At 45.9% G+C, this 15,372-nt stretch overlaps 2 protein-coding genes across 2 annotated transcripts; one reads left to right on the top strand and one right to left on the bottom strand.

The window, feature by feature from the left end:
* Window positions 1-2,569: 2,569 nt before the first annotated feature.
* On the top strand, window positions 2,570-5,767 carry Pmar_PMAR007077 (hypothetical protein; the record flags this gene model as incomplete). The annotated part of the gene is made up of 8 exons (XM_002778237.1): window positions 2,570-2,651; window positions 2,700-2,834; window positions 2,886-2,956; window positions 3,243-3,653; window positions 3,854-4,138; window positions 4,182-4,386; window positions 4,644-5,639; window positions 5,685-5,767. The coding sequence occupies 8 exons, from the start codon at window positions 2,570-2,572 to the stop codon at window positions 5,765-5,767; spliced, it is 2,268 nt and encodes a 755-aa protein (XP_002778283.1).
* Window positions 5,768-12,348: 6,581 nt separating this feature from the next.
* Pmar_PMAR007076 (hypothetical protein) lies at window positions 12,349-13,479 on the bottom strand (the record flags this gene model as incomplete). The annotated part of the gene is made up of 4 exons (XM_002778236.1): window positions 12,349-12,419; window positions 12,519-12,608; window positions 13,209-13,302; window positions 13,474-13,479. 4 exons carry the CDS (start codon window positions 13,477-13,479, stop codon window positions 12,349-12,351), a joined length of 261 nt encoding a protein of 86 aa, XP_002778282.1.
* Between the last annotated feature and the right edge of the window lie 1,893 nt (window positions 13,480-15,372).

The following is a 15,372-nucleotide window of genomic DNA, read 5'->3' as shown; positions in this document are numbered from 1 at the left end:
ATTGGGGTATTTCGTTATCGCTGAAAAGGAGTCGTCGAGTAATTGTGTCACATATCGTCGAGGCTGGTTGCGTTGGTATGTGTCTCCGTCCACACTGGTCAATTGTCTATCAGTCTCGTCGTTCCATTCGCTGTTGTCACGTGCAAATCAATTGCACAATGCGGGCAAAGGTAAAAACCTTCTTCCTAAGGAGAACGTATACTCCCCAAGGGAGTAATTTTGCTTGCCCTCAGCATCTACGTGCCGCAATTCTCAGCGGTTGGCCAAAATCCCAGAGCAGAGTCCAAAAGCTCTAACCGAGGTCCGAGTTGGCCGTGCTGAGGTATATCTTACCCATTCCATGTTAAGACGGGCCGTTGGCTGTTGGCAACGGCCCCTTCCATAATGAAAGGGACATTAGTTGACGTTACTCGATAACCTTTTCAATTCTCAAGCCATTGCCCGGACATCCCAAGCGAAGAAAGCCACGGACATGATGAAACAGTCAGTCAGCGCTCATATTCGAAACATGATATTCCCTTCTGTATTTATCGAAGTTGTCTCAGTAGATGTGGCGAGATAGGGGCCCGATTCTATCTCCAGGAGGAAGATAGATTCCAATAGGAGTTGTCCTCTAACTGGTGTAACACAAGGCGATACCAAAGGTCAAGGAGGTAAAGTCCACAAACAATCGTACCGTATGCAAGGATTGTCTCTTGTACTCACGATGAGAGGCGTTGGCCACTCAGCTGATGTCCTCCTGTTGATGGAATCGACGTGGAGTGTTACAGATGGATGAGCCACGAAGCGTCATCAATACTTAATGAAATAACTACGATCACTATGACACTCGAAGAGTCGACGTCACGGTATTGTATGAAAAAGCTCCTAGAGTTGGAGATGGCCCATCCAGAAATGTTCAACATACTCGCATAAAAACAGCAATTTGCTATTAGCAAATTGGACGACCAACAAAGGTCTGAATGATGGTAGACCAAAGCGGTTGGTACGCTGAGGATTCTACTGTCGAAACAATATCAACTAATGGGAAGGAGGTTCTCGGTGTGCCAGCCTCCACCATTTTCCCTTGAGGTGAATAGACGGGTGATCGAACTTAGTATCGTACTTTATATCCCACAAGTCCCCTCGCTTCACAGGTAGGTAATCCTCGCATCTTGCCTTAAAGCTTTTAATGAACTCGATCCAGTGGTGATTGGGGAGCGGTGGTATCCTGTAGCGCACATCGGACACTTTCTCGACAACAAAGGTCGCTCTAGTTGGTCTGGGACCCACCCCACAGTAGAAGCTAACATCCACTATCTTAGCATTGTCTGAGAATGTATAAACCAGATCCAAATAAGGTTCAGACACGGCCAGAAAATATGAGCCATTGAGCTCGTGGGATAGGGCAACACCGACGAGTATGAGATGGAGAAGACGGTTGGGCATGGATTCGATCAAGAAACCTACAGCAAATAGTCCTATAATATTATTCTATACAGGGGATACTACTTACAATTCTGGCCCGTTCTACGCAACACCACAATCCAGCGAAGATGCCCACACATGTGAAATGTGTTTTTGACTTCACGTAGAACTCCAATGCGTGTATGTGTGTCATCGGTTTCAGACTTTTCTAGCGATGGTTGCTCGAGCGGATCTGAAAGTGGTAGTGTTTCGACGTCCGAGTTTGGTTTTCGGGTAGTTAGTATCTCTGGTATACTAATAGCATTATAGGACTGCTTGCTGTAGGGTGGCACGCGGAAGGAAAAATAGAAAAGTTTGAAGGAAAAATACCGAAAAATACGGAAAGATAAATTTTTTCGCTTGGCCTGCCATGTTTGGCAGGCCAGAGCGTCACTGTCTTATTCGATCAGGCTGCTAGCAGATGATTTGCACTTACTAATCATGTTTTATAGCTTGATTAGATGTAACTGATCCAAAGCGTTACAAGATTTGTGAGATATCCGTACTGGAGGAGCTAGGGCGTGCGCTAAAGTTCCGCCGCTGAACAAGCGCGTTTGTGGAAAGATTCCAACGTCGTTGAACATTTCGTGATTGATTCTTCAATGTCTGCATTCTTTCGATACCATCACCACTTTTGACTCTGTTCTATCTTCCATCATTGATGATTGTACACCTCCGATCCCTGAGTTAGGCCCGTTTGTGCGGCCGTGTTGCTCTGCCTCTTTTCCGATGAGGAGTATGCACATGCGTGCAGGTTGTTCACCGAAGCTGTGAGTATCGGTTTGTCCAATAAGCCTCTGTCTCGATTGGATAATATCTTAGTGGTTTTGTAGTTCCGCTACCAGAGTCAGTTTCTTCCTTTTGAGTCCAAATGGCACCTCCTAGGTAAATGCGCGTACCATACAAGAACTTGCGCGTTACGGCTCGCTGCGCTCGCCGAAACGCGCTCGATCCGTGGAAATTCGAAGAAATCTCATCCTTGGGGTTCGAACCCTCGATCCTTAAATCTGTAGTCCTGAAACGCTTCGCTCCACCCTAGATTGTTGACTTCCCTTCTGTTTTTTTCACCTTACTTTGATTCTTTGCTACTATTCGTCTAACACTTCTACTACTTTTCCTCCTTATGGGTCCATCCCATAAGGCTCGTTCGATGGCCGAGTGGCGGAAAGACTTTCGCCTCTTCGTTGCCGGAAAACTCTCATTTGGTAACTTGATACATTGTTGTTCGGATTCGGGCCTTACACCGCTTTTAGGTTCGGGAACTGGTCGGCGGACGCCTAAGGCCGACACGGAAGCTGGCCGGCTATTCAGGACAATATTGTCTTGCCCCGCTCAGGCCAGTGGTCCTTTTACTAGGAAGAAAAGGGCTTGTAAATGCGGGTTTCATCGTGGGTTCTTTTTCGACGTTATTTCTACGATTCCTTATTTTTAATTTTCAGCTTCCTCCACTTTTGATATTAACAAGGATAATAACGATGCTGTTAATGATGATGCTAATAATAAATATAATGTAGTAATATTTTAGTTGTCAACGCATTTATACTTATGTTTAGGGCGGTAAAGGTAGTGGCGATGACCCTCCTGATGATAACACTAATACTGAAGATGGCACTTTTTGGCGGGCTACCACTACTACTACTACTACTACTACTACTACTACTACTACTACTACTACTATGGCCTCTACAAGTGCTACTGGAGAGGCGGTTACTGGGGGTGGCCAGGATAACAAAAAAATTACTTCAGTGAGTTATAGCAACGATACTATTACTCCTCTGGAATTTTATTTCGTTTAGGCCGCTACTGCTACTACTAAGGACACTACCAGTTCTACTCACCCTGCTTCTACTGCTGGGGAGAGTATTGATGCTGTGGGTCTCGTGGCCGCTGGTACTACTGGGGGTTCAAGCGTTCCATTGGGATGGGTGAAGCGAATGGGTCGCGACCAGGCGAATTGGTGCTACAAATTTAAAAAAGGGTGTCAACTGGTTGAGCACCCACTACCTCCTTTCAAATACGTCCTGCCGGGGCAACGAGCAATTGTATCCCCCCGGAAACCACAACTACTGGCGTTTACAGGCATTAAGTGTTTCTTCTGGTCGCCGAAGTCTACATTCTCATTCGATTTCCGGTGCCCTGAGTGTGGTCGTACCCTACAATCTAAGGGACTTCATCAAGCTCCGAAGTCCGTGGAGACCTCACGGCCCGTGAGTCACGGGGCAAGGTTTGGCTAGTTCAGGAACGTTATCATTGCCCTTCTTGTAATAAGGGAGGTCGCGACATGAGGGCCAGCGATCCTCGTCTTCTCTCTCAACTACCACTATACTTAAGAGAGTGTTTTCCTTTTGTCGAGAGCTACACCTCTGGCGCTGAGCGGGTGCTCCTAGATTTACTGCTCGACCGTCAGGGATCTGCCCTAACCTTTGCCGGCCTTACCAGACAAGTGGAGACATTCCAGAGAGCGGCCTACGACGATAGGGAATCGGCCTATCTTTCGGCTTGCCGAAGACACCAATGTCTGTCTGGTGAAGTAGAACCTAACTACTGTCCCTATCCTGTCATGGAGCCTTCACGGTCTGCATTTTTCTGGAAAGCTCTATTTGCCAAGTACGCTTACGACCACTGGGGCGAGCTCGCCTCACAGATGGCGTCCATAGGAGGGCATGTATTGAAGATGGACTCTTCCAAAAAGGTATCAGTCGTGCAGTTTTTATTTTTTATATAATCATTTTCAGGTGGCTCGACAAATAAAAGAGCCGTGTACCTGGCTTACGACCATCAGTAATGAGGACGGTGAAGTCGTCAAATCCATCTTGGCGGTGGATGAATCCGAGAGGGAATTGCGGAGGATGGCCGATGACCTCACGGCCAGATATGAAGCCAACTCATGGGAACGGCCTAAGGTTCTCTACGTGGACCGAGACTGCTGCGAGGTTTCTGGTAATAGTGGTGGTGGCAAATACAACAACTTATTTCATGAGTGGCCTAATTTACAAGTACGCCTCGATTCGATGCATTACATGGCTAGATTCAGCTCCCTATTAACACACCCTAGTCACCCTTTATATGCCGTTTTTAAACGGCGTTTGCGTGACTGCATATTTACTCGTGATGAGGGCGATGTGCGATCACTACTCGACTCGAAGAAAAACGAGCTTTTATCTAATGGCACTCGTGTGGAATCTCTACCTTCGCAGCACAGTTGCTAGCGATGGTACCTGGGTCGGATATACAGAAGTTTGTACGCCGTCGGATCCGTCCAGCGCCTGACATCGACCGGCTAATTAGTAACTTACTATTACAATTCTCCGATCCTCTAGTCACCGACGGGTTCGGCACTCCCTTGCTGCGTGAGGATGCGCACCGGTATTATCGGGAGGAACTGAGCAAACACTGTAAATGCTTGCAAGACTCCGAAAACGTACCGTTGTATCGACCCATTGGTACAGTGACTCGTCATGGCGTGGAGCTCGTGGCCTACCGTTGGTCGAGGGGCACTAGCAGCTTCGAGTCTTTCCACCAACATGTGAAGACCTTCGCCAGTGGCACGCGAATCAGTGCAATCCTGGCTAACGGCCTCTTAGCAATGGGCATCTGTCAGTGGAACATCCGTAGGCGCTGCGAGAAGCTAGGGGCTCGCCATCCTGATTCCATAAGCCCCTTGGACATAACTCGATATGTGGACAGGCAGCAGACTCGGGCTAAGGTTGGCTTGACCCATGCTGATGATGAAAATGAAGCTCTACTCTCGGCACTGGCTGAGCTCCGAGGGGACCCTTGCAACGAGCTGTTCCTTTGTGACTATCTCCTCAAAGATCACGACCTCGAGCATATTGAGAAGGCCCTTGAAGAGGAAGAAGAGGAGCCTCTTGACGAGTCTCTTGACGACTCAACACTCTCCGAGGGGGTTGTTGATGAAGACCTAAATGATGAGAGGCTGCGCTCGTCAGACATCGAGTCCGATGACACGCACGAGCCAGAGCGAGCTGAGGACGACAACGAGGTTTACAGAGACAGATTTGGCATCAGTGGCTTTGATAAAGTTGTGAATCTGGCGAAATACTTAGTCGACCTACCGATGGACAGCGCCGTTCTATCAGACACGCAAGCCACTCGTATCATTGACCTATGGGCTAAGCTGGAGCCTTACGACAGGGCGGCTCCTTCGATAGTGCGAGCATCACGGAAAAAAGGTGAGCCCGAACAATAGTATATCACCGAAGGGTCGTTACTTTCAGGAAACTTAAAGTCATCTGGCCGTTATCATAGAGCAGGAGTCTCACTGACAAGGGTTGCTCATATGTCGGGTAAGCTATCGTGAACTTAATGTGTCAACCACTATTATCAATTTCAGGTGAGATGATTTCTGGAGATATCATGGCCAGTCGAATCGTGACGGCCACCTTCTTGTTAATTGACACCGTGCTGCCTTCGGAAGACCCACGTGTACGGGAGCCATCTTTCATATCTCCTGAGAAGACACGCAGTCGCGTCATGCCACGGCAGCGACTCGCGCACCAACACTACTTGCATATCCTGCGAGTCATCCGAGATTCTCAGGTAGTGGCTCAGTGTCTGCTTGTATTCGTATGCTTCATTCATTTATTTTCAGGTAGTGTCTCAGTGTTTCTCCTTGTACTACGTGTCCTTGGCGGAAGTGAGGAGCTTCTTTACCACACGGTATAGGAGCCTGGAGGTCAGCCGTCTTCTTGGTGGCGTACAAGCTCCTCTTGAGGAGCAACAGCCACACTCTCACTCATCCGCACCAGAGCCCTTACCTCATCATGCTGCTCAAGAGGATCCTGCTGTCGCCTTGGCTACCGAACAGGCACTGCTCCGCGATGCAGCCTCGATAAGTCGACAGGTTGGTGGTCTACCTACAACATTTGGTCTACCTACAACATTTGGTGGTCTACCAACAACATCAGGTCTACCTACAACTGATGGTGGTCTACCAACAACATCTGGTCTACCAACAACAAATGGAGGTCTACCTACAACATCTGGTCTACCTACAATTGCTGGTGGTCTACCTTCAACATCTGGTCTACCTACAGCGGTGGACAGAGCAGCTGCCGCGTTCCTATTTATGCCACCACCATCCCCTGCTGAAACCTTACCACCCACTACCTCCCCTTACCCTTCCCCCCTAGCCCATCCCACCACCTCCCCTTACCCTTCCCCCCAGCCCATCCCACCACCTCCCCTTACCCCTTCCCCCCAGCCCCTCCCACCACTTCTCCTCCAGCTCCTCCTGCTGCTGCGTCGAGGACAACAGAGTGGCGGTGGCGCAAACGCGCAGCAGGAGGAAGAGCTGTGCGGCCTCACGCACGGAAGCGGATGTGTCGTGAGTGCAATGAGGAGAAGAATGGGACGACTGGTCACAGGCAGTATAAGGGAAGGTGGTGGTGTCCCGGTAACTCCGAGGGTGAGGACTGGTGTGCTTTCCGGGACAAGCACAAAGCGGGGGAGAAGGCGGCATAAAAGGTGAGCCACTTCTTCATTGTTAATGGTTTATTAGGTTTCTTTTTCCGGTACATTATTCAGTTGTTTAGATTGTTAAAAACTTATTTGTGCACGTGTTGAGTTTAGACTAGTGTTAATTAAAATGAATTAATATTAATTAAAGTTAGTTAGTGTTAGTTAGTGTTAATTAAAGTTAGTTAGTGTTAGTTAGTGTTAATTAAAGTTAGTTAGTGTTAGTTAGTGTTAGTTAGTGTTAGTTAGTGTTAGTTATAGTTAATTAGTGTTACTTTAAATATTTACACATTTTGTGCCAGAAATACCCCCCTTACCCCCGTTTGAAAAAAATTTTTAAAAAGTAAAAGGAAAAGTAACCCCCAGCTTCCGCACAAGATGCCGAGCGGAGTTCCACACACAAAATGGAACTTTCAACTTTCCACTTCGCGAAGTACGCATGTGGTCAGTGGATAACGTGTAAAATACGTGATGTCTTTCACGTGAAATGGGATGATTTATCCGATGTAATTCGCCGATTTTTTCAATTCACTTCATATCACGTTTTTCAAATGAGAAGGATGACCACATTGGCAGGTTGTTGTGCGTGAAGTGAAGGTTGTGTGCAGGTCCTGCACTGCAGGGAGCCTTGAAACCTTCCGTGAAGTGACAGAATGCGCTGGCGATTCGCAACAGCGACAACATTGTTGTAACCAACTGTTAGTTACACCGTGTAACTTACACGTGTTGTCACAACAACACTAACGACAACAATAGCCAGATATTTCAAGCTTTCAATGGATCGTCGCATCGTTTCGCTGCTTCATGGTACTGCTAGGGCCAATGGGCAACTTACCACGCTAGATATAACGATCGGCCAGGGCAGATCGATATAATGATGATGTTCACAGAGTGAGAAGAAGCCGAAAATAATTTTCTCGGTTTTGATCGGAGCTTAATGAGTGCAGTGCTTAGTACATAAACAGATACAACCTGCAAGCAACTTCAATGCAACCATATCATCCGGCTTAGCTAGGGGTGGATCACTCAGGAGTAGATCTAGCAGAGATTGCGGGAGGGTTTTCACTGAAAACTTTTCAGTTCCCGCTGGAAATAATATACATTGGGACCGCTATGCTCTGGTAATACCGAGATCCAGCCACACACTCCCAAAGTGGACGCATCAGATGTACGCACGACTGTTGACGTTGTTGACGCAGGTACTATGACATATTTTACAGAAAAGGTTCGAACCCTCCATAGCAGAAGATCGGCACGGAGAGTGGATCCCACAGTGGTTGTCCTCCGATTAGACTTTTCCATATGTACAATGGCTGCTGTCAAGGGCCCAGTGTGAGAACGCAAATGGGGGATGAGTTGAGAATACCAAACTAGACGACCTCTCAATTTCCGAGCGGTTCTTAGTGTGAGGATTCCTGAGTCCACCACTTCTTCTATATCTTTTATTATAATAGAAGCTTTCAGGTACGGGACACCTACAGACGCTGATGGTCCATCAGTGATGGATGAGGACTTATGATTGTACTTAGTAATAACTGAAAATAGGCGTTCTGAATAGTGGTCCCAACTGGCTCGACGGTAGGTCAACGCAATTCAGGAATTTCGAAAGATCTGATGGTAGGTACAAACATGTGCTACAGACTTATAGTAAACCCTATTATCCTATTCGGAGACTTCCCTATCGTCATCTTTGGGTAACTCAAGGGAAATCCGAGCGTTACTGCCAAGAGGGAGTAAATCCCACCCAGCAAGCTCAACAATCGGCGAGGAGCAAAAATTGTCAGATCATCCACATAAATTGTCGGAACTGAGCAGTAATCCCTTGTCAGCCAGCGATAAATTCTTTAAGAATAGCTTCCCGCATATCGGCTCCATCAAAGGGGGCTTGATCGCGGCCCAAATGGATATCGCCGGTGGGACACTGCTAGCGGCTTACCGTCGGGGCGCTCGCAAATAATAGAAAGGAAGCGAGACTCGTCGGGGCGAATAGGGAGATTTCTAAACGCTCCAGAATAATCAAGACAGAACATTCCCCACTCTTCACCCGTTTGTGCTTCCAACTTCTCGATTTCGTGCAATACCTGCGTGTAATCGCTCAGCTGGGGGAGTAGGGGGGCTCATGAAGAAGATTATCGTCAACGCATCGTCTGTTAACCACATTCTCTCGATAGTCTTCTACCACTCGTATCGAGACTGCCGGATCAGCTAGATCCACATGACGAGAAGTAGTTGACTTCGCTATAATAGCACACTTCACGAATGTACGATTTCCTATATCCTCTGAGACATCGAGTTGAGGTCATCAACCATATGACCCAAGCGGATATCCCTGCGAACGATTTCCCATAGGCGGAGGCCAGCCTCATCCACGCTCTTGTAGTGCGAGTCAAAAGCATCCGCTACCTCCTCGGGCTCGCGTTGTCTAATTTTATTAAGCTTCGGGGCGTAAGGGGGAAAGCAACCCGAACGAGGGATGTCATGCAATATGCCCGCTGGAAGACCTGCGGGATCTAAAATGGCCGATCGAAGCGTAACATCAGGATCATGCGATGCAGATAGTAACGCCGAGAATAGCTCATCATAGTAGTCGGCACCAGAAGTAGCTTTCGTTGGGGTGACACCCAGGTAGTCACTCAGGGCTGTCCTACATGCCTCCGCTGCCCGAGAGAGGATCTCGTGTAATTCTTCGGGATTGTCGACACTACCTCCCTTCCGCGATATGGCCTAAAAATAGTCAACAACGTGGAAGGCATCGAGAGTTGAAACCATGATATCCATCACAGAGTACGAATGATCATGTAGGCGGGTCCGTGCACCAAGAGATAAGTTCGGAATCTTGGCGCCGATACCCGAACCATCCACGAACGACAGAGGACAGTGAGGATACACCGGGTTTAGCTTGTTTCGTTATCTCACTGTTGCCAAACTGATGTGCATCCCAGCCGATATCATTCTTTATGTCATGCTCGTCTAGCGTTCCCTTTGCGGCTCACTTATGTATGCCGAGATCCTCTTTTCCCTCCGTTGTCGGGATCGTCCAGCAAACTTGTATCTCGCAACTGACCAGAAATCGACAATAGCACTCATTGTACTGGAGGTTCACAGTGTTGGAGTAGGAATATATGCTTGCTTTCTTCAGCTGAGCTCAGGAGTGAACACAGTGTTGGAGTAGGAATATATGCTTGCTTTTCTCAGCTGAGCTCAGGAGTGAGCACAGTGTTGGAATATATATTTGCTCTCCTTAGCTGAGCTCGGGAGTTTCCTGACTCAATTCGCACCCGATTTGGAGTAGCAGAAGTGCACATAAACCATTTTTTCCAGGATTTTCTTGTCATCATTAACACACGTAGATGGCAATGTATATATTTTCCCGCGCTCGCAGAGTCCGATTCAGAGGCCAGAAGCTCCCATCACGAACTTCGTGACACGAAGACTATCCATCTGCATGCCCACCGACCAGCTTGGGAAGACCCCGACCAGGGTTTAGCATGAGAAAATATGCACACTGTAAACTTCGTGTGGGAGGCGCTAGTATAAAAATTATGAGGAAATTTTTGGGAAATTATCGCTGCTTTTCATAGGATTCCACTTCGGTTCGTGTATGAACTTTTTATGGAGAAGGCAAAATATTTTCCAAGACTGCGATAGTTGAACCCCACCTCCGGAGCTCATCCAAGTAAGATGACTCCTGTTTTAGTGTTGCCAGCAAGCCGAACTAATTGCTATTGTTATTAGAGTCGACTGAGACAGAGGCATTCACCCGAAGTAGGGCTGACGAGATAATATCGAGTGATTACGATACTATATTGAATTGAGAGAGCTTCACCCGTGATATGGACAACACCAGTGAAAACATATTTTACACTTGAATTCGCAAAAAAACTAAAAGGGGTGAATAACGCAAATAACACTTGTAATGTATTATTGTGTGCGTGAAACATGGAAAGTACTACGCATCTCTCGCGATATGGGCTGACTTATCGCGCTATTTTGTAGATTGTTTTCAATTCATTTCATATCGCGTTTTCACATGAAGGATCAAGCAACGGTTGAAAGTTCAATACAGTTCACATGACACTTAGATCATCTATAACATTTATAATTATATTTGATATTATAATACTGGTGCTCGAATGATGCAATAACAACCAAACACGATCCGTATAGGGACGGACGGAAGGGAGAAATAAAAAGGATAAAAAAGGCAGCGACAGGAGAAAGATGAGTACGCTCTAAACGAGTGACGACACACTTTGGAGCAATCGTGTGTGGACTAATGTAAATACCTAGACGGTGCAAAGAGTATCAAAATATAGTCAATAACCCAAGAAGGTCCGTCCAAGGGGCTCACCTAATGCAACTCCATCAAAAGTCATCGACACGGCGCAGATGCCTGACACCGAGCATGCGATGTCCTGAAGGGAGGAGATGATACTGTGGAAAGAGAGAGTGAACTCCACTAGCTGAAATTGTTCATGCTATATCTTATGCAATGCGGGAAATATGTACACCATCAACTGCATGTGTTGGTGACAATACAAAAATTCTGAGAAAACTTCTTGTTGGTTTTCGTACACTTCTACCATTGCATACTTAATGAGAAAACTTCTGAGCTCAGCTGAGGAACGCGGAGGAATATCTTTCCAGACCGAAATCATCTTTGCAAATGTAATCCATTAAAACTTCTATTAGAGACAATCCCTGTAATAGAGGCTTCACCTTAGCAAAACTCCCCCGAGAAATTGGTATGTTAGTGACAAACGGACTGCTCGGACCGGACCAGGACGAGCAATGTGGAGGCAACCAGTAGAGCTTCTCGCCGTAGTTGTCACCACACCAGCTGTCACAGGTGTTAATGAGCTCAAGAGAAGTGAGATGCACTCACCGAGAATCACAGTGCCATGTCACGACATGCCAGGAGCCGTCCACGGTATAGCTGACAAGAAGGAGCAGATGCGATTGCAGTACAATAACGATAAGCGAACAGATTCAATAGAAAGGTGAGAATACAGAAATTCTCGCTCCAAAATCAGAAACCACATCCGATATGGTTTCTGATTTCTGTTCGAGTTTCTGTTTTCTTTCGATTCGAATAAACATTGCTATGAACATGTGATGTGATAAAAGTAACCTTTCGAGACTATGATAGCGACAAGTTGTGCACTATTATTAATCTCGAACGAAAGAGGCACATTCTCCACATTTGCATATCACAATTGCACACACTGTATAAGACACTTCATCCACTTCGTGTCGTATCTCTGACGACCTCATTCTTCCAATGCCTCCCCAGATTTTTCGACCACTTATAGTATCAAGCTTATCAACCTCGCATTTTTCCGTAACAGTTGAGCACCAAAACTTCACAGAAAAAGGGTTCGATCGATATCATGGACATGTCTAGCCAAAGGTGCTCGTTTCCCCTTACCGAACGTTGCCAAGTCCATCTGTTGCATACTCCCAGTCAGCGTGGATCTCGTGAACCATCTTCCAACCTAGACGGAAACACTGAGGGTTCGCTCAGTTTCACTACGAAAATTGGTTTCATTTTTCATGAGCAAATTAACAAGTCTAAATTCTCGATGATAACCTACTTCGTATATCAGTGGTGTCATAGTAGCGAATCCTATTCTTGTCGAGCGGATCAAGAACAGTAGTAATATACATTTGCGAATCATCTTTTCCTGAAAAAATACAAGTATTGTCGCAATTGAATGAAACCACTAAGGTGGGGGGGAGATAAGTGAATAATTGACTACACGTGAAGAGTCTGAGGGAATTTCAGGAAAATCTTTCAAGTTTCTGAAAACTTCTACCCAAATCCTCAGACAAACTACTGCGAGGAAGCCCCTAAGCTCAACAGAGAAAATCGAACGTATATTCCAACACTGTGTTGAGTCCTGAGCTCAGCTGAGGAAAGCGAACATATATTCCTACTCCAACACTGTATTCACTCCTGAGATCAGCTGAGGAAAGTGAACATATATTCCTACTCCAATACTGTGTTCACTCCTGAGCTCAGCTGAGGAAAGTGAACATATATTCCTACTCCAACACTGTGTTCACTCCTGAGCTCAGCTGAGGAAAGTGAACATATATTCCTACTCCAACACTGTGTTCACTCCTGAGCTCAGCTGAGGAAAGTGAACATATATTCCTACTCTAACACTGTGTTCACTCCTGAGCTCAACAGAGAAAAGAGAACGTATATTCCAACACTGTGTTGAATCCTGAGCTCAGCTGAGGAAAGTGAACATATATTCCTACTCCAACACTGTACTCACCAGGGCATTGCGCGTCAGTGACTTTGTTATCAATGATATGCACATCATGGAAGTCGTTCTTTCTACACTTCAAATCACCAGTGACGGTGTATACCTGACAAAAAGAACAGATTTTAGAAGACTGCTCAGCACTATTCGGCAGAGAATACGATGGGAAAGTACAGCACTTGCCTTATTCGAGAAGAAAATGTGAGTAATGTACGTTTTCTATTCCGGGACTAATGATAGTGAACAACTTGTCGCTATCATAGTCTCGAAAGGTTACTTTCATCACATATTCATAGCAAAGTTTACATTATGCCTTTTATATCGATTTTCGTTACTCTCGGAATATAACACACACATGTACTCATCAAATTGAGACGCACTGTGCTTACAAATCTAACATCGCGCATAGGATCAGTCGTATCATATATATGAATTCGCCCATCAGGTCGCTGAGGGTCGCTCTCGTCACGAATGCAAACAAACAGAAATGGCCTCGAATCACCTGCCAAAGGCGGTGTGGAATAACACTTTCATGCGTTCCAACACAGAAACATGACTCTGATGTTGCTACTGCTTCTAGTGATAGGCATGATAAACCCGAATCGTGAGGACACTAGCATACTAAAGCTCATCGATATCAATAGGAAATCACAAGTTGTCGAGTCAGGCTGGTCTTAGGAATCCACGAACAGCATCACTGAGATGCTATGGTCAACTACAAATGTTGGTGATAATAGGAAAATTTCGAAGGAAATCTTGAGAAATTCTTCTTGGCTCCTGTGAAATTCCACCAGGATTCGTATGCAAACTCCTATGATCAGCGAAGGAACTCTGGCAACATATATCTCACTATGTTCCATCCAAATGACAAGACCTCCGCCCGGATCAGCGTCGAATAAGTTCTTGTAATGCGCGACACTCCCATTCTGATCAATTCCCTTCCCAGTATCGTGAACACGTAGCCCTGCTTCAACCGAATACACTGTCGCCAGACCAGGGGTGACTCCAAGAATCGCCTCATCTGTGAGTTGCCTGAGCAACAACTTGTTTTTTCATCCAGCGACAAGTGTCATGAGCACATGTATGGAAGCGGGTCAATAGCAAGAGTTCTGAAGGGTTCGAGTATCATTAGTATCAGTGTTGATAATCTCGAGTAGTGTAAAGCGACAGTTTTCACTGAGATCCTCCTGGGAAAGTATTCACATGATAAACTACATGTACTCGTGACAATATAGAAATTTCAAGGAAATTTCGAGGAGATTTTCAGGAAATTTTGAGGAGATCCCCGTTGGTTCCTCTACCGCAACTGTTAGAGCTAGTCAGAAAGCTTCTGCGCTCAGCTAAGGAGAGCGAACATATATTCCTCCAACACTATGTTCACTCCTGAGCTCAGCTAAGGAAAGGGAACATATATTCCTACTCCAACGCTGTTTTCCGGGCCAACATAACTAATGGTCCAGTCTACAAATGCGATAATCCTCTCGAGAGACAAATAGGCGTTTGCGGTATGTGAATTCGCGTGAAAAAAACGACGTCCTTCCCGTTTGTAAGCGCTTCACCCACACTGTCTTTCCCAACTTGAACTTCTCCAACAATTCCATAGCTATAGCACTCTTTGAATCGATCACAAGCTGCAGAAAGAGCCACTACCAAATTTTTTTAATTTGATATGCGAATATGTGGTATTTTCCAAGATTGTCAAGTATCGATGTGAAATATATCGCAGAAGCGATGTAAACACTGCTATGAACAAATGATGTGATAAAAGTAGCCTTTCGAGATAAGTTGCATCGGAATTAGCATATCCTCTGCATATCAAAAAGATACACACAGTATTATAAGTGTAAGCGTAGGAGCCGCTGTTGACAAAATTTTGACTTTCACAAGCCACGACGCATTCAGAATAAAATCGATAATACTCAGCAGTGTGATACGAATATACTAGTAATTGATTCTCCAGAAAATTTTGAAAAGTCTACACAACTAATTTTCCACATGCATAGTGATTCCCGTCTCGAGGACATACCAACGGCATCGTCATTAGTGAGACTTCAGCGGGAAACGCATACACCTATGCAAGGCGTGCTTCAAGACATGATTTGTTACAAGTCTTACGTCGTAGTCCTTCATAGAGGGAGCGGAAGCGTTGGTTAGAAGTATCATACCGTGTGCATCT

This window comes from Perkinsus marinus (assembly GCF_000006405.1).
Source record: "Perkinsus marinus ATCC 50983 genomic scaffold scf_1104296950272, whole genome shotgun sequence".
Classification (NCBI taxonomy): domain Eukaryota; phylum Perkinsozoa; order Perkinsida; family Perkinsidae; genus Perkinsus; species Perkinsus marinus.
Note: the sequence above shows the minus strand (reverse complement) of the source record. Positions and strands in the feature narration are given on the sequence as shown.